This window comes from Rhinolophus sinicus, linkage group LG04, assembly GCF_036562045.2.
Source record: "Rhinolophus sinicus isolate RSC01 linkage group LG04, ASM3656204v1, whole genome shotgun sequence".
Taxonomy (NCBI): Eukaryota; Metazoa; Chordata; class Mammalia; order Chiroptera; family Rhinolophidae; genus Rhinolophus; species Rhinolophus sinicus.
The window spans coordinates 72,204,472-72,231,596 of record NC_133754.1 but is presented as its reverse complement, the minus strand read 5'-3'; the positions used below and the strand labels follow the sequence as shown (position 1 = coordinate 72,231,596).

General features: G+C 41.9%; 2 protein-coding genes across 7 annotated transcripts in view; one reads left to right on the top strand and one right to left on the bottom strand.

The window, feature by feature from the left end:
• Nucleotides 1-12,752, top strand: part of MTUS1 (microtubule associated scaffold protein 1) — a 140,515-nt gene extending 127,763 nt beyond the window's left edge. For all 6 annotated transcript variants that reach the window (XM_019737997.2, XM_019737995.2, XM_074329730.1 and 3 more), the window contains 7 exons: nucleotides 1,963-2,177; nucleotides 2,954-3,059; nucleotides 4,121-4,194; nucleotides 4,346-4,441; nucleotides 7,225-7,341; nucleotides 9,843-9,940; nucleotides 10,491-12,752. In XM_019737997.2, coding sequence (XP_019593556.2) covers nucleotides 1,963-2,177; nucleotides 2,954-3,059; nucleotides 4,121-4,194; nucleotides 4,346-4,441; nucleotides 7,225-7,341; nucleotides 9,843-9,940; nucleotides 10,491-10,704 — 920 coding nt within the window. In that variant the 3' untranslated portion in view covers nucleotides 10,705-12,752. The remainder of the gene's footprint in view (nucleotides 1-1,962; nucleotides 2,178-2,953; nucleotides 3,060-4,120; nucleotides 4,195-4,345; nucleotides 4,442-7,224; nucleotides 7,342-9,842; nucleotides 9,941-10,490) is intronic.
• Nucleotides 12,753-13,385: 633 nt separating this feature from the next.
• Nucleotides 13,386-27,125, bottom strand: part of PDGFRL (platelet derived growth factor receptor like) — a 55,569-nt gene continuing 41,829 nt past the window's right edge. The window contains exons 3-6 of the mRNA XM_019738001.2: nucleotides 23,973-24,124; nucleotides 19,550-19,843; nucleotides 15,385-15,524; nucleotides 13,386-13,891 (exon numbers count right to left, since the gene is read on the bottom strand). Of these exons, the coding sequence (XP_019593560.2) occupies nucleotides 13,703-13,891; nucleotides 15,385-15,524; nucleotides 19,550-19,843; nucleotides 23,973-24,124 (775 nt within the window). The 3' untranslated portion in view covers nucleotides 13,386-13,702. The remainder of the gene's footprint in view (nucleotides 13,892-15,384; nucleotides 15,525-19,549; nucleotides 19,844-23,972; nucleotides 24,125-27,125) is intronic.

The window sequence follows — 27,125 nt, the reverse complement described above, 5'->3', positions numbered from 1 at the left end:
AATGAAATAAGCCAGTCACAAAAGGACAAATACTGTATGATTCCTCTTATGACTCCATAGAGTAGTCAAATTCATAGAGACAGAAAGTAGGATGGTGGTTGTCAGGGGCTGAGGAGAAGGGGAAAGGAGAGAGATTGTTTAATTGGTTGGGAGTTTTGGTTTCGGCAAAAAGTTCTGGAGATGGATGGTGGTGATGGTTGCACAACAGTGAGACAATGTGAATGTATTCAATAGCACAGAATTGTGCACTTAGAAATGATTAAAATAGTAAATTTTGTTATGTATATTTTACAAAATTTTAAAAAATGTGTTTTTTTTTAATCTGCTGATCACCCTAGCTGAATGTAAGCCAGCTTGAGTGCGATTCCTTGAGCGCTTAGGTACTGCCTAGTATTATTGCTTCTCATATGTGTATGTCTTATCTTCTCAATTAGACAATGAGCTTGCCAAGGAAAGGCTCCATCTTGTTTCTCAATAGTTCCTGGCACAAGAGGCAGCTGGATAGGGTAGAAGGAACACAGACTTTGGGTGCTGACAGAATCAGAATCCAAACTGCTTACTGCCACCCAGTCTTCTACCACTTACTAGCTATGTGCCCATGGTCAAATTAATTACCGTCTCTGTTGGTCTCCTTGTGTATATTCATATTTAGAAATAAGGCTCTCATAGGATTTCTGTGAGGGTGAGATGAGATAACATGTGTGAGCTCCATTCTCGTGCCAGTAATTGAGTAGTAGTTTTTGTGTTTACTGTTAACTCCTTTCCCTTTCAATAAACATTTGTGGGTTTATTTGAATTTTAAGGATTCTCTTTAGCAGACACTATTTTTGCCATTATTTCAATGTAGCTCATTTTACCTCTGAAAGAATACTGATATGGGACAAGTGACTGGTATTTCTACTACCACGTGGCATGTTCCCAAGAAAACAAGTGACATCACTGCTAGAAATTCATCCCAGGAACCAGCGAATTCTATATTACTTAGGTAGACTAATCATTGATCTCAATCATCCTTTTTTCTGTCCTAAAGCCGTCTCTTCCTTCTATAATGCCTAAAATATATATTCCTTACCAAAATAGAGGTAAGGATGAATTTGGCAGACTCACTATTACCCATTTTATATTAGTCCATGGGCACTCTGGGATATTGAGAAATCAGGTGTCCTCCCGACAGGTACAGTACTACTCTACTTACATGTATTTAACACCAGGGAGAAGTCCAAAGTCAAGTTCCTGAGAAATGATAGATATCTTCTGGGACTTATTATAATGTGTGTGGGTATGTATTTGTGTGTGAGTTCTATAATGTGTTGTTGGGAATTCTGGTTTTGGTTCTGGTGGTGAAGAGTAGAATGCTCTGATTTTAAATTATATTTAATACATTCATATTATGTTGTAGATTTTAAAATGTGTTTTTCCTAAAGTTTTTATGCCTTCGTGATTTGTATTCAGTATATTCTAATATTTTTTTATTAGTGTAGTTTTGAAATAACAAGCTGAAATCAACTCAAATTAAGTACAAGCTTAAAACCCATTTGTTTCTTGTCTCTGATCATCCCTGCTCCTTCTGTGTATTAGTTTCTCACCTCTGGTTGGCTGTCCTTAGAGACATCCGGCCAATCAGGGCCTCTTCTCCTTATGGCCCCTGTACTGATTGGTCACCACGTAAAACAGTGATATTCATTTGGGAACCTGGCTCTTCTCAAGGACTTCTCTTACTGCTTGCTAGACAGAGGTGTTTGTGTGTGTGTGTGTGTGTGTGTGTGTGTGTGTGTGTGTACGCATGCACACTGCCAGAGACCATGTCCCCTTGTTCCTTTTTACTGTTCACTTCTAAACTATTGGTTTTGAAAATCTGGTCACCTAAGAACTGAGACGTACAGTGTTTATGCCTTCAGAGTCACCACATCTGTGTATGAATGTTATGAATTTAGGACACTTATCTTTTTCATCTCTTTTCAGTCACTGCTTCAACCACCTGTGAGAAATTAGAAAAAGCCAGGAATGAGTTGCAAATCGCTTATGAAGGGTTTGTCCAGAAGCTAAATCAGCAGCACCAGACTGATCTAACAGAACTAGAGAATCGGCTTAAAGAATTTTACACCGGGGAGTGTGAAAAGCTTCAGAACATTTACGTTGAAGAAGCCGAGAAGTATAAAACTCAGTTGCAAGAGCAGGTCAGTGCCTTTGGAACCTGAGCACGTTCCTGGTCATGGCTGTTTATTTGAATTCTAATTGTTTGATGATCAACTTCCTGTCATGACCTTCTTTTTGTTGACCATCCCTTGATGAGCTTTGTTTTATTTAAATAAGTGTGAAGAATTTTTTAAATTACATTTTTTCCTTATGCTCAAAGCAATGTACATATGTTAAGCAAAAGGGAAGAAAATATTAAAAACAACCCTTTTTCTTTCTACCTAGAATGAATCCCTTTTTGAGCATTCTGGTGTTGGGCTGCTAAACCATTGCTTTGCTTTTCTTCTTTTTAAAAATGGCACTAGTTTAATAACCCATATTTTTCACTTATAGTATATCATAAGCCACTATTTAATTTCCTTGTTCCCTTTTTAAATGTTTTTTTTCATTTCACACATATTTACCGAGTGCCTACTGTATGCCATGTGCTAGGGACTGAAGATAGAGAGGCCAACATGACGTGGAGCCTCTGTGGCCCTGTTACCGGAAAACAAATCCTCATTCCTTGTGACGGACTCAGCCATTTCCATCAGTGAGCCCCAAGAGGGCTGTGTGTGTGTGTTCCTGAGCTGGACGCAGTGGAGACCTGGGAACAACCAAGTTGGGTTGTTCTTTACATGCGCTAGGTAGCCCTTCAACTTGAATGCAGTCTTATGTGTCAAGTTTCCTAATGTTGCTGCTTACTTATTATTCCACTTAGGACATGTGATTTTACTGGGAAACTGTTGTCCTTTTTTTAAATTTTTTTTTCTTACAGTTTGACAACTTAAATGCTGCCCATGAAACTTCTAAGTTGGAAATTGAAGCTAGCCACTCAGAGAAAGTAGAATTGCTAAAGAAGGCCTACGAAACCTCCCTTTCAGGCAAGAGCGCTTTTCTTCTATTGAAATAGAATAAGATCTAATGGAACAGTGTGATATGTTTTAAAAGGGAAATGATTCATAACTTCCCTTTCCGGAGAATTCCCTGTGGCATTCAGTTTGGAGTGTTTTGGTTTCTTTTTGCATTGTTCAGTGTTACCAGATGCCCTTTCCCTTAAGGATGCAAATAATAGTTTGTGATAAATGACAGCATTTTAGGAAATAGGCGAACTTTTAAAGAACTTAAAGGGCTTTTAGGTAATAGTTGTACTTTCCCACTTTAGGTCCTGGGAGTTGAGGTTAGTTTAGATCCTGGCCGTGGTATAAGAGCCACACTAGGCACAGTTGCTCACCAACTCTCTTGCACACGGCACTGCTATGAAATGTAGATTTCACATTGTTGAATAAAGAATCTTTTAAATTATTTCATCATGGTTGGAACTGTTGAAGTAGAAGAAAGAGAATAAGAAGCCATTTCATTCAGGACATAATTGGCTGCGTAGCTGAAGTTGTGACACTGAACGCCTTGTATCCTACAGAGAAGCGTGTGATGTGTGGTAAAAACCGGCTGTGTGACTTTTGGCAAAGGCCTTTCTCATCAGAAAAATAGAGTTGTTGTGTGAAGTCCAAGATCACAACACATGAAAGTTACTGGCCCAGGGTAGACATTTAGAACACATTATTTCTCTCCCTTCCTGCTAGAAATGGGTTTAATTTTAGATTTCTGTTTGGTTCATGAAGTGCAAATGGAAAAGAACACGGGAGAGTCTGCAGGCCAGGGTTGAGGCACTCCCCTGAGAAGTCTGCTCTGTGTTCCCACGTGCTGGGGACTGCCTGGTCTCTTGTCCTCTGTGGGCCTCAGTGTTCCCAGCAATAAGATGGGAGTATCTGCCTTACTCACCTTATAGAGCTAATCTGAGAGTGGATTAATTTATATAAAAACATTATACAAATATAAAGTAACAGTCATACTGCTTCATAATCACCTCTTACATCTATGTGCTTTAACAACTACAGAACACAGTGATTTCATAGGATGTTCAAAAAATATTATTTCTTTACAGAAATCAAGAAAAGCCATGAATTAGAAAAGAAATCACTTGAGGATTTGCTTTATGAAAAGCAGGAATCCCTAGAGGTGGGTAAATCTCAATACCAAACAAAACAAAACAAAACAAAATCATCATTCTTGAGGTTTGTGTGGTTTTGGTATGTTTCTGTGCACATTTGCTATGTTCCTGGTGTTTGCTTGTTAACTTACGTTCCACATTTCATTGTTTGTGTTTTAGAAACAAATCAGTGATCTGAAGAGTGAAAATGAGGCTTTAAATGAAAAGTTGAAATCAGAAGAACAAAAAAGAATATCAAGAGAGAAAGCAAATTTAGTAAGTTATCTGTGGTCCTGTATAACTCCTGAGCTTTTCTTCTGCTTAGCTGCCTTTTAGAATCAATGAATGTTCAGCAACTAGAGAAATAACATGGGTTTGGATTCTTTTTCATATCTTGCAGTATGCTCTTTAAACAATATAGAAAAGCTTCTTTGTTTATTGATGTCTTTTTTTAAATGCTAAATACTTACATGCAGATGAAGTCCAATATACCGGGGGTGCCAACAAAATGTATACAAGTGGACACTTTGGTCAGTGTTGCTCCATAGTTCACCGTAATCAGAAGTGTCTGGACGCTGATGGGAACCACTGTGAGCACCTCTTATAATTGCAGAAGTCAAACGTGACTTGTATTCATCTTTTGTTGTTGGTATATATTGAGTATTACAATTTTAATAGGTTTTTTCCTTTCTTAAAATGTGTAAACATGGTGTTGGCACCCTGTGTGTATTGCAAGTGGTCTAAGCTAATACCTACAGGAAGACAAGAAAGTTATCAATCAGGGTCAGGGTTTTATTTGAAGACTTCACTTTTTTAATTTAACTGGTGTATTGAGATATAATCTGTATACCTTTTAAAATGTACAATTTAGTGGCTTTAGTATATATTCACAAAGTTGTGCATTGGTCTCCAGTATTTAATTCCAGAACATTTTTATCCCAAACAAAACCTCGTACTCATTAGCAGTCACTCCGCATTTCCCCCCAAAAGCCCCAACCCTAGGGAGCCACCAGACTATTTTTCTGTCCCTATGGATTTGCCTCTTCTGGACAATTCATAAATGGAATCATGCTGTATGCGGTCTTTTGTGTCTGGCTCCTTTCACATAGCTTATGTTTTCAAGGGTCACATGTACTGTAGCATGTATAGGTACTTCATTCCTTTTTATGGCTGAACAATGTTTCATTGTATAGATGACTCTCACTTTTGAGAGGTACAAATTTATCTTGTAAGTTCAACTTTCTCTTGTAACTTGTATCCTTACTCCCCAACCCCACCCCTTTGAGAAAAAAAAACACACAACTGTTTTTACTGCTTCTGTTTTCAGTACCACCATTCCATATATTGGTGCCTTGAGATTGCAGACGCAAAGCTTTTTTTGCAACTTAAAATCTGTTGCCAGCTCATGAAGTACATGTGTGATCTCTCAGTGAGCCCTTTTGCTGATACCCTCATTGGGAGAGTCTCTAGACATTTGAATACAATTAGATGAGGTCATTCAGTGAAACTTCAAAGCTATTTATTCTGGAAGATTCTTAGAAAGAATAGTGATTTCAAAAAAATTTAGACTTAATCTGCAAAAGGTAAACCTTACTAGTGGTTTGGGTTACAGATTTTAAAGCACTTCCTGAGAGTCAGTGGCTTTTGAAAAACTAAGAAGGAAACAGATTGAGGGAAGCAGGACTATCTAATGCCTCCCCTCTGTCTAGGCATGTGAGGTTGTAGGGAAACAAAGCACATATGAGAGTAAGGGAGAAAGGGTCAGGCTGGCAGGGGAGGAGGAAAAAGTGCGGTGGGAACAAGTCTGTAAATGTTCTAATTTTAAAAATTTATAGTAAAGTATGCTATTTTAACAAAAAATGAGATAGGATAAAAAATAATACATGTAAAAGGATAACAGCATAACAAACGTATGAAATATCTGGAAGAAGCCTGCAGTAAGAGTCCCTGCCCCAGTATTTCCAGCTCTAGTCCGTTCCCTGAGCAGCTCACTTGAGCTGTGGAACCTGTAGTCTCCTTCTGTGAAGTGAGAGGTTTGCTTAAGTAGTCCCCAAGGGCCCACTTCCTGATTCTCCCTGAGGACTGGTCCAGAGCATTAACCACTGCCCAGGAGGATGGTATTGATCTTCTACACCACTGCTGCTTTTCTAAGAAATTACCTCATTAAACATCTGAGCAGTAGATCTTGTGCTGTTCCTTTGTATCATACATTTCGGATGGTTCACTTGAACTTCTGTAAATTGAGGAGTCGGGAAATTAGTGTTGGGCTCTAAGATGATATTTCCCCTTATACAATTGTTTATTTTGGATAGACTCTTAGTTGTGCATGTGCTATATGCCATATAGGTATCAGGATGTCACAAAATAAAATGTGAGGGTGTTATGGCTGCCCTAGAAGATTGGCCAGGCCAACATAGTCACATCATAATAAAAATCCAAAAGACGCACAACATTGTCATTTTGTTGTTTTCCAGAGAGCCCTATATACTGGGGGTGACAAAAAAAATGTACACACGTGACTTTTGTTATCGGTATATATTGAGTATTACAATTTTAAGTTTTTTCCTTTTTTAAGATGTGTATACATTTGTTTTTGGCACCCTCTGTATGTACTTGCCTTTTCATTCCTGATCAGTTACTGACTTTGGTAAGAGCACTGTTATTCCTTTTTCTCCCTCCAAACACCAGTAAAAGAACTTGGAATTGCCTGATCTCTAGCCAGAGTTCTGTTTTGTATCATAAGCAACGGTTTTTCTCCAACTTCCTATAAAATATTTGATGCTACAATATTTTTTCCATTAAGGTACTGATAAATAAGTGAAATGTTTGCTTTCAAATATGAAAGGTTTTATTTCATTCTTATAACCAACAACTTTGAGGTTAAAGTTATCCTAACTCTTTTTTCACCTTTCTTTGAAACTCCTCTAAGAAGGTGGAAGTCTCTTGCTGCTTCTTGCTTGTCTAATTTCTAAATCTAATCAAAGATTATTTATATTGAGGATTTGAATTATGCGATTGTTTAATGATCAGTCAGAGCTATTGCCTGGTGTCTTTTCCAGAAAAACCCTCAGATCATGTATCTGGAGCAAGAGTTAGAAAGCCTGAAAGCTGTGCTGGAGATCAAGAACGAGAAGTTGCACCAACAAGATGCCAAGTTAATGAAAATGGAGAAACTGGTAGGTTTCTTTCAGAGCCTCCCCAAGTAGGATAGTTTCAGTGAAATAGGACCTGTGTTTTAACTGCTACTGAAAGCTATTTGGAAAGACACAAAAGGTAGAAGAGATTATATTTTCTTTTCTACATTTGCTTAAGGCTTGTTCATTGATGCCTTCTGGAATATGTTTTATTTTTCCAAGGAACATGTAAAAAGCATTATTTGCTTCTTGGAAAAACCACTCCAAAGAAAGCAGGCTCCCATTTCAGGGGTCTGTGAATCTTCCCCTGCATAAGAAGAATTTCAAAATAATGTGAAAACAGGGCTTTAAAATATCACCAACTCTGGGCAGACTTTGTAGGCCCAAAACAGTTGGATACGTAAATTAATCACATGGGAGCAATTTAATCTTGCCATCTAAATTCTTCATCTTGTTTCTTGCGAATTAGAATGTGATAAAAGAATTGTGCTTTAATAAAAATCCAGTTGGACAAATAGCAAGCATTATGGAAAATATGAAGTTGAGTCTGCAGCCTCTAGGACAGAGAACTGATGTTAACTTGTGACAAGTCTGTCCAGAACAACGTGTTTGAGCAGCATGCCCAATGTTCTGTTGAGTCTTGGCCCAGCCCTGGAACACGGCTGCTACTCGCCAGGAGTCGCATTAAGTGGGCAGCGTTTGGCAAGGACCTAAGTGATCCCAGCCACTGTGGTACTTTGCTCGACTCTGCCTGCCTCCTTGCACTGCTTGGCCCTTCTCCCCCCAGTTATGAATGACTGATTGTTGAGTAAGTGCCTCATTCGAACCCAAACCAGCCCTGGACCATAGAGAGCATGGAGGTTACTCTTTGTTTGCTTTTTTTGTTTCGGTACTTGGTTTGGTTTCCTTCTAGGGTCTCTGGCCTCTTTATTGAGGGAGGTAAGGGCTACGCTGCAATATGAATGTATAGGCCCTTTGCATTACCAGGATTTTTTTTTTTTTAAGGCAGGAAAGGAATTCATGGTTTGTGAATGGGCCCAATCTAAGGAGTCTGATAACTGCTAATCTGGCCATCAGTGATGACTCAGATAACCCTGCTACTAATTGGTTGCCCCATGTACCACTCCTGCATCAACTTTTCAAAATAGCATGTGCAGAAAGAACAGACTCCGCTGTAAAATTACTAGCACATTTTAATTTTTGTTGATCCATAAATATTTCTGTCTCTTGCCATGCCCAAGAGGTTATCATGATATAAATCAGCATTGTATTACATATATAGAAAAGAATGGGTTGGTACAATGACAGGTAAACCCACTGTTACCTACTTATTTGTAAATTCCAAGTCTGTAGAAAACAAGACCCTTTGTAGAAAGCAAGGAGGCTTTCTCAGTATGAAAACTAACTCTGCCACTAATTAGCTCTGTGACATCTCCAGGGCTGGGCTAGTTTTCTCTTCTATACAATGAGGAATTGAACAAGATAATATTTTAAGGCCAGTTACTGCTATAATTACAGAAAATTCCAAGGCCCCCTTTTTCTTACACCCTAGTTCTTTTTTTGGTAGTTATTTCACCTGATTGGCTTGTCCTGAGCATTTTCTAGATAATAGGATATACTAAGAACAATAGGACTCTAAAAGCCATAATCAGATTAGTTACATGCTACAATGACAAGGACTTAGAATTAATTCTGACAGAGCTGTGATGTCACCTCCTAAGCAAGTAATAAAACCTTACCTTTAGAAAGTGAGCTGGGATGTAATCAGCTCTTCATCATGTTAAGTGATTAAATGTCTTCAGGGATTTTATCGTTTAATCTCTCTGCTGATCAATTTGTTTTCCTTGAAAGTTTAGCCTGGGCATGCCAGCAGGAGAACAAATATATCATTAAATGAACCAAGGGAGGCTTTCTGTAAGTGTCACTTCTCTCATTTGAAGCTCCACAGCTTTGTGAATTGCTGCTTTGTGTGGCCCCTCAGAGGTAAATGCTAAAGAGGAACTAGGAAACCATGTTTAAGGCCCTATTAAACATCGCCCAGAACTGTGAACTGTTGGCCTTAGGAGTTTTCATCAAATGTAGAATTATTATTATTTTTTTTTTGGCTTGCAAAATTGAAAGCTATGATGCCCTTGACAAACACAGGCTCTCTAGCTGCTGTTTTTATTTTACCACCTTGAAACTGAAAGACGCACAACCCAGTTACCCAGTGCAGGACACCAGTTCTCAAGGAGAGTCTAAAAAGGGTGTGACCTGGAACAAATTAGTTACCCCCTGGTATATCAGTTTTCAAGTGGCTCTTGAAAACTAACAAATTTTAAAAAATACATTGAAAAAATCGTACCTGTAGGTGTGCTCTGTTTTGCTGCTTTACATACTATTTTTCAGTGTGACAACGTATAGATATTTCAATATGCAATTAAACTTTCATTAATTAAATCTCTCCAAAGGGTACTCATATCAGGAATGTGCCTTAGGAAATAAGGGGCTTTATTTACCTATTTTTTTCATGTGTAATTGTTGGCATTCTTGTTTCTGCCAAGGTGGACAACAACACAGCGTTGGTTGACAAATTGAAGCGATTCCAGCAGGAGAATGAGGAATTAAAAGCTCGGATGGACAAGCACATGGCCATTTCAAGGTAAAAATAAAAGTCCTGTTTTTCCGATCTCCTCCCTTCCTCGGACATCGAGTGTTACTTTACCATACTCCACCCATGCACCTCCTGGAAATGTAATTAAAGAGGGTGGTTAAAGAGGTACTGATTTATATCTGGAAAATCTGATGGTAGCACTTCATGCTTTTACCTGGACTAAATGCTCAGACCTAAGCAGGCCAGCCTTACCCCTGTGGCCCCTGGCTTACTGACACTGAAAATACTTTCAGAGAACGAGCATCAGGAGACCAAGTAGGAAACAGCCCCCAACATAAGACAGTCACAAGAAATGCACAATACCTGTGGCAGTGTCACTCAGCCTACTGTGAAATTGCCCCCAAAACGTAGCTTTGTTTTGGCCCCTGCTCCTACTTCCAGGGTTTCTCAGCTGGCCAAGCAGCTCAATCCAGGGCTCCCTTTTAGTCCAAAGGGGTCATTTTACTGGACTTGCAAATTTAAAATGGTAAGGACATTTTTTCAGTTTTTCTTTATAACTCAGATCCACGTGGCTTCTGGTTCTTTTTTTGTCTTTAAGGCAACTTTCCAACGAGCAGGCTGTTCTGCAGGAGTCACTGGAGAAAGAGTCGAAAGTCAACAAGCGACTCTCCATGGAAAACGAGGAGCTGCTGTGGAAGCTGCACAATGGGGACTTGTGCAGCCCCAAGAGGTCTCCCACATCTTCCGCTATCCCCTTCCAGTCGCCAAGGAATTCTGGCTCCTTCCCCAGCCCCAACGTTTCACCCAGATGACGCTTTCTGAAAGTGGGGAAGACTGTGAAAGCGTTTTTACAGGTCTGCAGGACTGACCCTAACTGGTCATGGGAGCAAGAGCTACGTTAGCTAATGTGTAATTACCGGACTCGAACTGGAAAGTCTCCACCCGCAGCATCGGCTCCGTATGAGACTGGAACTCTGGAGGAAGAGCTGAGTCAGCCCAAGAGACTCCTCCCAAACGATCTGCATGGACACTGTTGCACAAAGCACTTAAAGAAAAAGAAGGTGAAGGTCTTGTTCATTGCCTTTTTCACGTAAGCATATGGGGAAAAACTCTCAGGGTTTTCTTAAGATAAAGATTTATAACCTTTATAATGTTCTTCACCACAGACACCTTCTTGTGATGTTTATTTTGGGGACGTGTGAATGAAATGGATGTAAGGGAGTGTCCTGTGTCTGATGCTGCCTCCTTTGCTGTGTATTGAAACTCAAAAGCTGATTATGTGCTAATCAAATAAGTCAGTGTATGCATTTCTGCAAAAAGCCATAAAAGAAAGAGCAGTAGTTGCTTGAATTATGATTCTCTCCCACCCACTCCGCTTAGCCCTTTGACACAGGGGAAAGAAAATGACAGGAAAAGCTTTGACTTCTCCATGTCTGTGCAGTCTCAGTGTTCAGCCACATCAGTAGATACCAGCGAGATTTTTTTTCTGTAGAATTTTAACTTTCCCACGTGAACCTAACATTTTACTACAATCCATTTTCTCAGGCTATGAGCAAATGTAGAACCCTAAGTTTTCTAAAAATCTCTATAAAGAAAAGGGGCAGAAGCAATGGATTGCTTCGGCCTTACTTTTACCTCGACCTAAGCTATCCTCACACACTTAAACTGTCTTCTCTCATTATTCTCATTTCCTCCCTTTCCTTCCTCACCCAGCCAGAGCCGCAAAAGCAAACCTCCTACCTCCTACCTAGTTTTCTCTGGGACAAGGATAATGGAATATGCTTTTCCAGAGCCAGCTCATCTTCAAGGTGCTGAAACCACTTTCCAAAAAAAACTATGGCCTGGATTGACAGTACAGATTTTCAGAAACCCTAGAGGGAATAAAGAATAAGACTCATTGGCTGGTAGAGCTAAAAAAGGTAGGCTTCAGTGCTTATTGTTGAATAGAAGTACTTTGCTTAAACCAGGGATGCAGTATTTAATCGAAGAAAACAGTCTGGGAAGATAATGCTAAGTTTCCATGTACCCTTGGAGGAATCCTTCTGTCCTTGGGAAGGTAGACAGGCCAGCTGACGAGAGCAAATGTGGCTTCCACAACCCGCCTCCATGTTGCATTTCAATTTCTTTTCAAAACTTCACTTACCTCCTCTCTCAATTCTAATACTTTGGGGAAGTGGAAGAACTATGGCTTTTTCTCCATCTCCCTGCATGTGTTAACATTGTGATGTCAGTATTTACTACTCTGTGTTGCTGATGGCTGTACAGATAACCCCTGTAGTAAGAACAGATTCAGGAAACTAGAGGTGGATATTTGATTCTTCATTTACATGTACACTACATAGCAAATTGATAGTCATGATGCATGGTTTTTTTATTATTAGCAATTGTGTCTGAAGTCTAAACTTCAGTAGTTTATTATATATGTAACCTTCCTTGTTTGCTTCTGATAAATGGAAACGTAGGTTCACTGCCACCTCCTGGAATATCTCTCTGCTTACCCTTTCAAGTTATTCTCAATGCCATTAGCCAAAGTTGGGTTTGCCATCCATCCCCTCGAATGGTAAATCTTGTGCTGTTCCCTGCTCTCCTCCGTACCATTTAGGTGTCTGGGGAAATCAATCTTACACAATTAGTATAAAATGTCTTCAGAGAATGCCAGACAACTGGAGAGAAGATAGGAAACAAAACAGAGAACTTTAAGATTTTTTTTCAAACCAAATGTTTCATGTAGGATGCAAAATGTTGGCACGTCATAAAAATATGGTTGTGTAAACAGCTGTAGTTGTGCTCAGTTTGTAGTGATGGAAAGTGTATTTTTACTTTGATCAAATAAATAATGCTGGAATATTCAATATAAGAATTGGAACTTGTGACCTACTTCATTCTCCAAAGTGTTCTTCAGTTTATATCCTTTCTATATCACAGGAGTTGACATCAAGTCTCCTCCTAAGCTATTTCCCAGGAATTTCCAATGCAACCACAAAATTGGTCATGGGCTAAAATTTGGCTCACAGAGCTAGACTTAGAGCTAAGCTTCTCTTTCCTAAATTCAAAGTTATGTGTTTTGGAGAAATAACTTTTTACTGGTTTTAACAATTTCTGCTCTGTAAGGTAACAAAATTGGAACTATGGCCTAAATGTTTTTGAAGATGATAAAAAAAAAAGTCTAAATGAAGTTGAATCTTTCTAGACCAGTGCATTTTATATTGAAAGTTAAACTTTTAAAAATATATGCTGTAGATCTTATTGACTGTACTAATCTAGAACTAGTACTTCTGAGTGCAGCAATTTTGTTTTTTTAAAGCAAGGTGCTATGACTTTCTGATAGCTTCATATCATAGTTCATATATAGCTGAACTTGTTACATTTTAGATTCTTGTGTAGTATTATTAAATCAAATAGAATGTTAGGTATTAACCCAAACATTACCGCCACTAAGTCCTTCTGGATGTACTTCAAGCCAATCTAAAACGAGCACTTAGTCCAGTTTTCATTTTTTACAAAATGTTGCTTGTTTAATAGAAATGATTATATAAAGTTGTTTCCATATATGCTTTCTTAGTATAAAAACCAGAAATGCATATATGTAGGTAAGCAATCAAAATACATGCTTTCTGTCAGAGGAGTTAACACTTCTGTTAGACCAGATGACTTCCGTTTAGTTTGGATGTCTGGGTCTTACTCACAAGGCAGGGTTTGGGGGTTGGAGCTTGACATCAGCCTCTGGCAAAGCACTAGTCGAAAGAACGCCGAAGCTGGTTGTGCACACAAATGGGCTTTCCATCAGTCCATTATACTTCATTTTCCAAGTCAGGAAAACTCAACAGTGGTAGCTACTGTAGTCTGTCCTCGGAGATTCTGGGCAGTGCAAATGTAATATCCTGCATCAATGGTCTCAAAGTCTTCAACTGTCATGACGCTCTGGGAGATTCTTGTGGTGTGTCCAAGTCCTCTGTGGATCAACCTCCAAGTGTCTTGAATCGTCACGGGTCTTTCATCCTGTTTAATGACATCCACATGGACTAAAGCACAACTGACAAGCTGCTACTAACAGCTCCCTTTCCCCCAACACTGCGGAGTGTTCCTTTCGGAGTGTAAAACACATGCTCATAAAAGACTATTTGGTATGCGTAGCTCATGGATGCTTTCACACTGTATAATCATTTTAGACTGCATTTTTTTTCAAAGCAGAGTCTTGGATTTCATTATGCTGTTTGACTCTCTTACCGCCCTTTTCCTTGGTAAGTTTCTATTTGGCATAAGATTTATTCTTTTGAACGTCCAAGAATACAGAAATGGTATTGGGCATAAGAACATGGATAAAATTTTCCACTGTTCTCTTCACATCGCCCACTTACATCCTCTCGTTCAGTGGTTCCTAGTCACAGAACTTATAGTCAAAAAGAGCCCAAAGCACTCAACTCTAGCTATGTAAACGAATAAAAGCTCCCAGTTATTCAGATTTGGAAGAGAGAAAAGTATGATTAGTAAAATGTGCCGTCGGACTCCAGTGGGAGAAAAGTTGTACCAAGGGTGGATAATGTGATGTCCTAGATGACATAACTCCCTATTTCCAGAAAGTCAGATGGTCACTTTTAGATGCTTCATCCAAATTTGGTGATAAGAGCATAGTGCCTTCTGGATTCGTTAAAAATAACTAATATAGTATGACTATATTAATCCCCTTTCCGCTCATGAAATAATTGGCAATGTAAAAAATACAAAAATCCCTATTGAAAATCATTAATGCCCTCTAATGGTGACAAGTGTTTAAAAACAAGTACCAGAATTCTGGAAAATACTATTCTCCAGGCAGGTATTTTCCACCAATCACAGCTCTCAAGTCAGAAGTGTATTGGCTACTGAGAACATCTCAAGAGGCCAAATCTCTTCTGGCAACAAAGGGATTATTCCATGTTTGTAGCAAAGCTGTTTATTTTAGTGAGCAGAACATGCACAGAGGCTAAATGAGCTGTAGTCGCTTTTATGGGAAGTCTATTTTAAAATGATCTCTGGCCTCACAGCACCTTTTTGACAGTGCCTGCGTTTCTATGCCCACTTTGTGAATGTCTGCTCAGAGCTCCTCGCCACAGGGCACAATGTGTATGGAGAACACGCCAAAGGAAGCCAGAAGGAGGTTAGATTAGCCTCCAATCAATCCAGAATTAAAACTGAAGATTGAGGTTGGGAGTGGAGAAAGGGGGTGGCCCCCTGCTTTCCCTTTCAAGCCCCTGTCCCCTCTTAAGGGTTATGAAGAAAAATCACATATGAAGAGGGTACACTGAGTGAATTGCCTAATGGAACCAAGTCACCTTTTTTCCTATTTAAAAAAAAAAAAAAAAGCCTTTTGTAAAAGTACATCGTAGAAGCCAGCCAGCCAGCCCCAGCCCCTACCATAGCGCACACATTTCTTGCACTTAAGTTACTGTCTTTATCACTGGGAGATAACCCTGAATAAAAACAAGTGGCTGAGTCTAGGGTCTGGTGCTTACCTTCTGCCCTGGATAGATCCACCTGAATTCCACCTCCACGTCAGGCTCCCCTAGGACACTGCAGAGGACACTGATGTCATCCCCACTTTTCACTTTGTTTGAAGATGCCAAGATGCTTGTCGATGGGGGGCCACTGGGAACTGGAAGTAAGCAGGAGCCAGGGAAAGTGAGATGGGATTCTTGAGTATGACATTAAAGACAAACCTACAGACACATTCTTCGCTTTGGATAGATATGTAACATTTCTACCTTTCTTATAGCTTCCCAATTAACACCAGACCTCCTCTATCCTACCACCTCCTTTGAAGCCTTCCTTCTCTCTCTCTACTTGCCAGTCCAGAATGGGGTCATCATCCAGAACTCCCCAGGTCCAGCCATGACACTTGTAATTAGGAGAGGAAGCTAAAAGGTCTCCAGGGGTTCCCACGAAGGGAGTCAAGTTGAAGGAAAAGCAGGTACGTGGGGGAGAGAACAAGCAGAATGTAGAGAGGGCAACCACATGGGTGGAGAGGAACAGGTGGGTGTGTGGCTGTTCATTCTCAGAAGGAGGCGAACGTCTACATCTAATGAGAAAGAGGTTTGCAGGAAGGGCACGAGGGCTACATATGTTTGCAGTCACAGCACTGCAGAAACACATTTCTTCACTGTGGTCAGTTCACTCAACAAATACTAGTGACAGCAGCCTTGAGCAAGGCGACATGCTAAGAGGTAGGACCACAGTACGGGATGAGACACGGGATCTCTGAGCCCATGCGGCCTGGAATCCAGAGTGGGAGACAGACATTGAGCAAGTAATTGTGTGGTTAATTTAAAAGGAGTTGTGTTAAGAGCTATGAGAAGCCCAGAGTGCTCCGGAAGTTCAGAATAGTCTGAGAAGCAGGAAACTTCCTTGAGGAAGCAATGTTTGATCTAGAATCTGAAGGGTGAGCTTAACAGGCATGGAAGGAGAAGCGGGAGGAACCAGCTGATGGGGAATGACAGTGGCAAAGACCCCACCGTGAGGTGGAAGAAAGCAGAGCAGGCAGCTGAGCAAGGAGGGCAGAGGTTGGCCAGGCAAGGCCTTTTAGACCACAGGGGAGATTTTGACCTTGGTTCTAGGAAAAGTGGGAACCTACTGAACGGTTTTGATTGGCATTATAATCAGCTACATTGTAGAAGAGAGAAAAGGTGGATGTAGGGGAGACCAGCTGGAAGGCATTCAGATTAGCCCAAGGAAGAGAGGATGATAGCATGGACTCTTTTTGCAGTGAGGATGGAGAGAAATAGCAGGAGTTGAAAGTGATTTAATAGAAAAGGTAAAAAGGACTAGGAGGAGATGGGAGTTTCAGCTGGACTCCCAGTCTTGGCGCTGTGTACTGGGTGACCGCATCACCATTGGAGACAAGGAAAGCTGAAGAACCAGGCCAGGGGAGAAGATCGGGAGTGCAGGGAAGGGCCCATGAAGCATCTAAACACAGATATTAGAGGTAGGCAGTTGGTTACATGAAGCTGGCACTCCCAGATCTGGGCCACGTAGATTCAATTAGAAGTTATAGTGAACAGATACACAGCAGGGCATGGATGTGGCTGAAACCACGCAGGAGAACAAGGAATGAGATAGAAGGGGTCTTGGGGAACTCCCAACATTCACAAGCTGGGAGAGGCAAAGACCTGACAAGGCAGAATGAGAAAGTTGGGGGGAAAGGAGGACAAAATGAGGCCAGGAAGAGGGGTTTCATGCAGGCGAGGTGGAATCTAGTAGGATGAGGACAGAAATGTGCCTGCTGGATGGAATGGCCTGGGGCCCTGACACCCTTGCTTTTGGGGCGGAGCACAGGGGAAGACAGATGAGCGTGTGGGAGGGAAGGAAATGAAAACAAGGAACAGGGAGAGCTCTTTCAGGGCGGTTGGCATTGATGGGAAAGAGAGATGGCCTTAGCCGAGGGCTGAGGTTGGTCAAAGAGGGTTGTGAGGCCTATTTGGTAACAGTGTGTTGGCACCGTGGCCTAGTGAATGAGTCCAGGGCTGAGAACAAGAGATATTAAAGAGTCTGAGTTCTCATCTCAGAATGGCTGGCTCCTGGGGCCACTCATCCTGCCACAGGGCTGCCCAAGCAGCACTACTGCTGGAGGACGGACTCTACCCCACACACGGGCCTCTTACCCCTGGTCACATAAGAATTCTGAGAGCGAGAAAGGTCATCGTTGAGGCACTATAGTGCATGAAGAAGAACCATTTCCTCTACCCACGCACAGGGGCTGGTGAGGGGGGCTTTCTCGCCTGGAAGTCGGGAGGGAAGCTCAAGGGGATCACTTGTCAAGGAAGGGGAGGTGACATGTCCTTCGGCAGCAGAGATCTGCTTGCTGCCTGAGCTGGAGAGCACTGGGAGGAAGGGATGGCATGGGAGGAAGAGCTGCCAGGAGAACAAGGGCATTGGACTGTGTCCCCACTATACGTTTCTGGTTCCCACATGCTCCAGAATTGGGATTGGAGCGACATAGAAATGTCAATGCCATAGCCTTTCTGAGACTACACTCCGGCTGGGAGCGAAGAGATGAACACAGACTGTGGAGGCCCTTAGCTGAGGGTCCAGAGGATGAGGTTGAATCTCAGAGGTGTATGGTACCAAGAGGGCTGCTTAGGGGTGAGTTCCTTATCATCCATGACAAGGTGTTAGAGCCATCATCTGTGCCCATGGAATTCATGAAGAGGCCAGGTCAGCATTTACCATCAGGAGCAACTGCCTCTGGGCTGCAGCCTCTCCCTTTCTGCCCCCAGCCTAGCACCAGAGCAAGGAGGGGAGCCAGCCGTCTCCCACCCCACTCCCTCCCTCCAGCTGCTGGAGTCACCAGTGTAGCCTGCAGGCTGGTGGGGAGAGCAAGAGCGGGCTTTGTCTCAAATGTGGGGTTAAAGATTTTATATGAACAGTGTTAGAAAGGGGATAAGACTATCTTCCTAATCCAAAGTGCCTGTTGGATGTGGAATTGGACTGAGATATCATTAATGGACCTCACTATTTTTAGAAAAGGGGGCAGGATTGATGGAAGTTCCTGAACAAAAGAAAGTGTTTCATGTATGAAACCACTGAATTTAAACTCCTCACTAAAATGGTCATATTAAAAAAAATATTTCCATGTTTAATGGAGAGATATGAGCATACTTCAATTCTGTCAAGAAGAAGGCAGTGAGGCCAACTGGAAGAGAATGAATTTACCCGCCCATGGCATTTTCCAAGCAGCCCTCAGCATGGAGAAAAGGTACAGTTATGTTCATTTAGGATGGTGTTTTCCTGGATAGGCGGAAGGAGAATACAGAAGAGCAAGGAGTTCAGGGCATTGACAGAGAGCATTGAAACCATGAGCCCTGGACTCTAAGCTGGGTGGGCTGGGGCAGGCAGAGAATGTAGGGAATGTGGAGAGTAGAGGGTGGATGTGAGGGTTGGTGCAGAAGGAACCACAGAAGAATCAGGGAAGGTACGAGGCTGTGGTTCAAGACGGAGGTCTGACTCAGTGACTGCTAAGTCAGAGCAATGGCTATTGTTGGCTTGTTAAAGTTATGACTGAGGGAGGGCTGTCTGAGGTGGAGTGGACAAGGCTGTCAGTGAACCAGGCTAGTCGGTTCCAAGTGAATGTTGATGTCACCCAGAAAATGGAGGAATGAAGAGGACAATGAGCCCATTAGGGGCGTGACAAGAAAAAAGATGAGAAAGCTGATATAGCCATGAGCTATATGTCTCTGAAGAGCAGAGGTTCCTAACAGAGGGTGAAAGAGTGAGAATCAGGAAGTGGGAATGAGTGCAAGAAGGACACCAAACCCACCTCCTGACCTTGAGATGGGAAAGGGATGGTGCCCTGAGAAGACAGTCTATTTGGGTTCAGAGAGGATGTTCTCATCTGAGAGAATGTTCTAAGAAGAGTCTGGGGATTTTGGAGAATTGCTGATTAGTCATACAGAGGCAGTACCAGACTGAATGCTGGATGGATTTGGAGAGAAGGGAGTCAAGGAATGTTGGGTCAGGGTCACAGACAAGGAAGTAGAGCATTTTAGAAATGGCAGTCCCTTAAAGGAGCCTTTAAGAACAGCATTCTGTGCCTCCTAATTTCCATCCATACTTGGGAACAGCAATACCTGATACAGACCAGCTGGAAGCAACACAAATCTAGGCACTGGTAGGAAGCCGGCTTACCTTCAGCATAGAGGAGTTGATACTTGACAGAGATCTGAGACTTGCCCCCAGCCTCTGCCTTGCAGTAGACTACCCCCTGGTGGTCAGAATGAGGTTGCAGATACACAAAGCCTCTCTTCACGTCATAAACAATGTCTGTTCCATTGGCGGGGATTTCCTTGGCCGGGAACTCCCTATGGAGAGTGACTTTGGCTGACAGGACGGTCACTCGACAAGGAACCACAGCCTGTCTGTCCGGGTTCAAGTAGACAACATCAAAGTAACTGGGAGAAGGTACAAAAAGTTCTCCTTTCTCTGCAAAGGAAAAGACACAGGCTTATTTATTCTGTAGAAGCAAGATATGAGCACTTTACGGATTCTTGCATTCAGGGCACAAAGATGAGAGGGGACCGGACTATACTCAGAATACTGAGTCCTTATGAATAGAAAGCGTCATTTTTTAAAATGGTTTTCTATAGGGGAAGAAGGATGTTACTTCCCAATCTCCTTAAAGGAAACAAAATAGGTTTTCGTTCTAGCCCAGATCAGGACCATGGATTATCCCACTGAGGAAGCAGGGAAGGAGACTGATTTCCTTATGGTAAGAGCAGTTTTAAAACCTATAAACAATCTGTTGTGTGTGGAGAAATTAGCCTCATAGCTTATGCTCAGTCACTGCCTGTCCCAGCACAGCAGAGATCCACTGAGAAGCCCCGTCCAGTAAGGGGCTGGCATCCTCACAGCCCAGAGGACCTCCTTCCTGCAAAGGTCAATGGAAAGCGAGTTGAGTAGAAACAGATGAGGAACTCACTATCTCAGATTCTGAGCTCGGCTGGGCTGGGCTGCCACTGGGCTAGGGACCTTCAGCCAGTTTCCTATACTCCTGTTTCCTCTAAAATCACTCTGTGTTCTTTAAGCTCCAGATGATGGTATTTTTATCTTACAGAAACGAGGACTGGTTTACCCATACTTTAGTACATTCAAAGGAATCTGGGTTGGGTTTTTTTTGGGAGGAGGATTTGTTTTTGGCAAGGCACATTAAATCCTTTGTTTTCTATTCTGTGAGCGAATTATTATAGTAACTGCTAAGAGAAATCTTTTAATCAAACCCCAACATCTGTTACATTGTTTCCTATGTTTTTCCTTCAATGTTCCTGAAACAACCAACTATTCTTGACTTTCTCCTTCACTACCCTTCTTTGTGTCCCAGTTGTATGATGTTAAGGTAGGAACAGAATTTCTGGACACACCATCAAATGTCTTCATGGGGCAAGAGTTCTTTGGCAATGAGTACAAGTTCACTAACATGGAGGTTATTCCTCCTGGCTCTGACTGAGATCAGGAAAGAGTTATCTCTATATTTTGCAGCAGTATATATCAGGCTGGGTGATGCATGCCACTTCATGATAAGCTGACTTTCAGACTTAGGCAAGGGGTACCTCTGTCAATGTTGTACCAAGGGCCCTGTGTTCACAAAGAGGAAGTCTGTATGGCCTTGGATATGTCACTTTCTCTGTGCTTCCACATCCCCGTTTGTAAAGCGAAGAATCCTTTTTGTAGAGTAGATAGTATTAAAGATTTAAAGCAAAAACATTGAAGGAATTTATGACTGTAAGATTTAGCACAACTTTTAAGGTTTTGTAGAGGAAACAGAACCAATGAGCAAAGCCAGCAGAATAACAATCTGAATTTCAGAACACAAAAATATGGTCTTACTTCTTGTACTATAATAGGTGCTTTGAAAGAAATGACCACACCAGTTGCTTTAACAAACAGAAAAATATACATGTATAAGCAGTAGATTCTATCTACCAAAAAAGGAGTTATGTTGAAGTTCATTTAAACAATGATAGATTACGTATGTCCCCTGCAAACATGTTTGTATCTACTTGAGTAGATGACAAACATTAAGAAAACTAAGCATTTGGAAATTTAGACTTCCAAAAAAAAAAAAAATCAAAGTTAATAGGCTATAAAATAAAATCCAAATAACAAACTCCATAAAAGTGCGCATTAATGTGGTTTTACTACATATGAAAATTGGAGCCCAGGCCTCTTGCCATGAGAAAGCCCCACTGCCAGTAATGTTCTCCTCCTTGATCTGCGTGGTGGTTAAACACGTGTATATTCAATTGAGGATAATATATTGAGTATGATTTATGTAGTTTTCTTTATATATGTTATACTTCAATAAAAAGTTAGAGAGGAAAACAGAAACACTCTTGAGCGTGTCCTGGATAAAAATCAAATATGTGATAGCTGCTTAATCAAAAACTGCACAAATGAACAACAGCCAAAAGGAAGCTTCACAGTGTTTGCAATCAAACTCTAGGAAACATACAAACAGAATGAATGCCAGACGTTTCTCTGTGTGGGTAGCTGGGAAGCATATGTTCTGCAGGGAATCCAGAGCCAGCAGCAGAAAGCTCAGCTCCCACAACAGCCCATCTTGGTTTTGCAAACCCACGCAGGCCTGGAAAAACAAATTGCTACACCCTATTCCAAAAATCCAACTGAGCTCTTAACAGTGTTGAGGAATAAGAAAATGATACAACACATTACATCACATCCCTTTTTGATCCAGGTTTTTTGAAAGTGGAAATAAATATTAATTGGGAGGCATTCCTTGTATTTACGAGGGAGTTTCCCTACATTAAGGAAGAAGACCTGCCTCTAAAACTCAAAGAGAGCCCATAACCCTAACAGGACATTCTGCTCAAGGGAGGTCTTCAGTTCAAAATCTCAGTTCAAAAACCAATAGTTTGGAAAGACAGAACAGTACTGACTGTAACAAAGAATCTTCATTCTGATATTTGAAGTACGGCATCACTCGTCATCCAAAATAACAGGCTCTTAGGAGGCTTATTTAGTTGCCTTTTCCATTATTGTTTCCCAGTGTGATATAACACCAAGAGCACGTGGGCATTCTGTGTAGCACATTCCAGAATGAGGATCAGAAGGGATTACCTATGAACAACTGCTAGCAATTCTCCTGACAACCGTAGTTATGCTAGCTAGTGTCTGTCTGCCCATCTAGCAATCACTTGTCTTAGACATGGGTTAGGGCACTAAGAACATTGGATCCTGGGTCGAAAAACAGGGTTTAACTCTTTATTCTGCCACTGGAAGTCATGAAACATTGAATGGATCACCTTGCCCTTTAAGCCTCAGCATGAGCATTATTTCTACTATAGAGATAATAAAACAGTTTCTACTTAGTTCCTAGAGGTATTGCGGAAATGAAATGAGATACATGGGACTCCAGGATGGTAGAGTGCTCGGCTAATGTATCTGCTTGCCAGAGAGGAGCTATTTGGGCAGAAAGAGATTATAAATGAGACTTTACTAAAGCATTCCTTAATGTCCAGGGCATAAGGTCGTTTGAGTCATAGGCCTAAATCACTCAGGTATGAAAGGTAGATGGGTTCAGGATGTAGACAAGTTGCCTGAAAGTCCCTGCCCAGACACTGAGAAAGCATTCTGGCTTCACCTGAAATGCCTTGGATAACAGCAACACCAGAGGATGGCATTTGTAGGGTTACTGAAAGTTGTTCCTGACCTCTGAACCTTGTTGGAGAACGTCATCCCCCAAACTTCAGTTCAGAGAGCTCTGCAGAGGAAGGAGGCTGGCAAGCAACTCTGCAATGCCTGATTCTCCATGTTCAATTCCACCTGGCAAAAACATCCCTAGTGCTGCAAGGCAGGACAAGGGTTTACTCTGACCCGTGCACCTTTTCAGGCACCTCACTGAGGCCCAGGGATTGGGACTAGAGCCACAAAGGCCATAACGTTTGGAAATCCTGCCACCAAAATATCAGCTCACAGTACCCATGAGAACAAAGACAAGGAGGTCTATAGCCAGGCATCCTTGACTGTGGAGGTTCAGAAAGGAGAGCATCACAGGTTCTGAGAGCATATAACTAAAAGCGTACAGCAGTGCCATCCCAGAGAGCTTTCTGCAATGATGGAGGGGTTCCATCAGCAGTGTCCAGTAGGGTAGCCGCTAGCCTCAGATGTCAATGGCAAGTACCACTGAGAAACTTGAGTTTTTAATTTTGTTTAAGGAATTCCCATTTAAGTTTAAGTAGTCACCTGTGACTAGTGGCTCCCATGTTATAAAATGTAGGTACCAACTCTGGAGTCAGACCATTCTGGGTTTAAATCCTGATACATCCACTTACTTGTGTCATGACCTTAAAGACTTATTTAATCTCTCTAAACCTCAACGTTGTCATTGGAGGAGAAAAGGAAATGATTAGTCCTTACCCTGAAGGGTGGTTGTGAGATTTACATGAAATAATTGATGTAAAGCATCGAGCCCAGATCCTGGCAAAGAGTGGGTGCTCTCATTGTCATTATTTGATATTCAGCACACAGTGGGAACCTTTAATATGGGCCCAGTCCAGAAGTTTGAAGAGTTCCACTAATGCAACAAACCTTTTACCTGTAAAAATGATGTAGGTGGAGCCTGTTTTGGCCTCGTCCTTCCTGCAGATGTAGCCATGGCACAGCTGCCCCCAGCAGCTGAACTCACCAGTGTCAGCTGCAGTGGAGTTGACTAGGGTCAGCTGGCCGTAGCGCTCATTCTGCTTCACGCTGTCAACAGAAGCAAAGCCAGGTCACACACCCGAGCCAGGGGACTTGCAACCATAATTCTCTGCTCCATTGTTCTCAAATATAAACACCCTAGTAGGCTGGGGCAGAGTACCCTCTCTCAGGTGGCACAAACTAATAAAAGTGTGTGCTGGCGGGGGGTGGGGGGGAGTGGGAAGGGGGTGGCAGAGAGAAGTTTTTCCTAAAAGAAAAATTTTAAAATGACAATTATGTTTCTAAAGACAGGAAATTCTCTTCGACCACAGAACTGGGGTTTCCTCAAGTAAAGTCACTGGTACATTGCAATGTAGCCACAGAAACTCAGCCAAAAAGCCATGGGCAGGTGCTTTGCTTTCAGCTTTTGTTTCTAGTGAGTTCATTGCAACAATAGTTAACATTGAATGAAATAACCCAGCATTATCCAGCATGCAAAATCTTTCATCAATAAGGATAAGTCTCCAAATACAAGCTTGGAATCTTTGAGATGCTACATTATTATATTAAAAATAAACAGCATAATACTCTCAAGATTATACAAAGTGAAATAAGGTAGAAAAGTACAAAAATCTATGATTTCACTCATGTGGAATATAAAACAAAAAGTAACAAACAAAACCAAACTCATAGAGTCAGACAACAGAATGATGATTATCAGAGGGAAAAGGCAGGTGGGGGGAGAGCAAGGTAGGTAAAGGGGGTCAAATATATGGTAACAGAAGAAACAAGACTTCAGGTGGTAAAACACACACAGAGTACACAGATATCAAATTATAACCTTGCATACCTGAAAATTATATAATATTACTAACCAATGTTACCCCAATACATTTAATAATAAAAAATAAAACTATAAGTAAAAAAACACACATAAAAAAATTAAAATAAAAGCTTTGCTTTAGATTTCCCATCAAGATGGCAAAATAGGCAAAACACTGTCTCACTTTTTCCCACAACCACATTAAAATTACAACTAAATTATAGCACAACAATCATTGAGAACCACCTGAAGTCTAGCTAACGGAAGTCTTATAAGTAAGGATATAAAGCAGAAGCCATGGACATGTAGGAGGGGTGGAGACATGGAACAAGCAAGTCTCACACCCACAGTGTGGTGACTAAGAATCAGAAAGGATATCTCGGCTATGGACGTGCCCCCTGAGGAGCAAGGGGTCCCAGCCCCACACCAGCCTCCCCAGCTCAGGGCACCAGTGCCGGAAAGAGGAGTCCCTATACCATCTGGCTATGAAAGCCAGCAGCACTGCATCCCAGTGAGACAGAGTGCTGCTGGCATCCCAGGCATTCCTCTGGAGGGGTCAAAACAGACTCGCTCACTCACAGACTCACTTGCTCTGGGCTCCAGTGCAGGGATAACATCTCCAAAATCACCAGGGACATCTGAGGAGGAAGTGAATTGACTAGCTTCAGGGTGAGGGCGGAAGGGGCAGGGCAGGTCTCTGCTGGGATGGAAGCTCTGGCAGTCCTCTGCCACTTCTTTGTTAAGCCCTCCCCCCAACACAGCTAGTATATGGGCACCAAATCTAAGTTCTTCATTAACCTGGCTAATACCATTACTTCTGCCCTGGAGATTCCCTGAAACCATGTCCACCCAGCTAGTGCTTTCAGCCCGAGCTGCTTCCAGAGGGCTTTTTCATACAAGCAGCCTTCCTCAGTTCATGCTGTGGACTTTCCTAAAACCTCTCAGTGGTACACAAGCCCAAACAAACAGTGACTAGCCTCAGTGTGCCCTATACCTCTTGCTAAGTATCCCCAAGCACAGCATAAGCAGTGGCCCATCTCAACTTGCATTACAAGTCCCATCAGGTGGCCCAAAGTTTGTCATAAACTGCAGCCAGTGTTATCTTGTAAATTCAACTAAGTGGCCACAAGCTTGGCATAAGTGGCAGCTGGCCTCAGCTCACACTGTGGTGCCCACCAAAGGGTCCCAAGCCTGGCAGCTGTCTCAGTTCACAGCATGGCCTCTCCCAGGTACCTCCAAGCCCAGCACAAGCTGCAACCAACTGCAGATCACTTTGTAGCTCCCACCAGGTGGCCTCCATCCAGGCATAAAAGGAGACTGACTTTGGCCTGCATCAGATCCCCTCCCAAGAGGCTCCAGAACCACACACCTGGTGACTGGCTTCACACCCCACCAGAACACTACGCAACCAGCTCCACAAATGACACAAATGAAGGATGGACTCGGCTGGCACCAAAGCCCCGCTAAAGTGACTACTGCTCCTGCTCCATGGATTCAGCCCCCACATAACAGCTTGTCATCTGTAGTCACGGCCAGCCCTCACAGTGAGCCTGAGGGTCAACCCCACCTACGGATGTGCCAACACCAATCAAGACTCAACTACAACATGTGAACTTATACGAGGAGCACCCCTGGAGCACCCAGCTCAGGTAAACGGAGACTGCATCACCAGGTCCCATAAGACACCTGCTACATAAGGTCACTTGCCAGGACTGGGAGCTGTAGCAGATCAACCTAACACATAGAAACAAACAAAAAGAGGCAGCCAAAATAAGGCGACAAAGAAACAGGCCCCAAATGAAAGAAGAGGACAAAACTCCAGAAAAAGAACTAAACAAAATGGAGAAAAGCAATCTACTAGAGATAGAGTTCAAAACACTGGTTATAAGGAAGCTCAATGAACTTAGGACTCCATGAGAAATTCAACAAAGAGATACAAATCATAAAAATGAACCAGTGAGAAATGAAAGATTCAATAGCTAATGAAGAATAACACATTAGAGCGTAGCAAGAGAAGATTAGAAGAAGCAGAGGATCAAATCTGTGATCTGAAAAACAAGGTAGCAGAAAACATCCAATCATAAGAGCAGAAAGAAAAAAGAATTTAAAAAAATTAGGATAGTTTAAGGGGTCTTGGACAACATCAAGCATACAAACATTCACATCATAGGGGTACCAGAAGGAGAAAAGAAACAGCAAGGGATTGAAAACCTATTTGAGGAAATAATGACTGAAAACTTTTCTAAA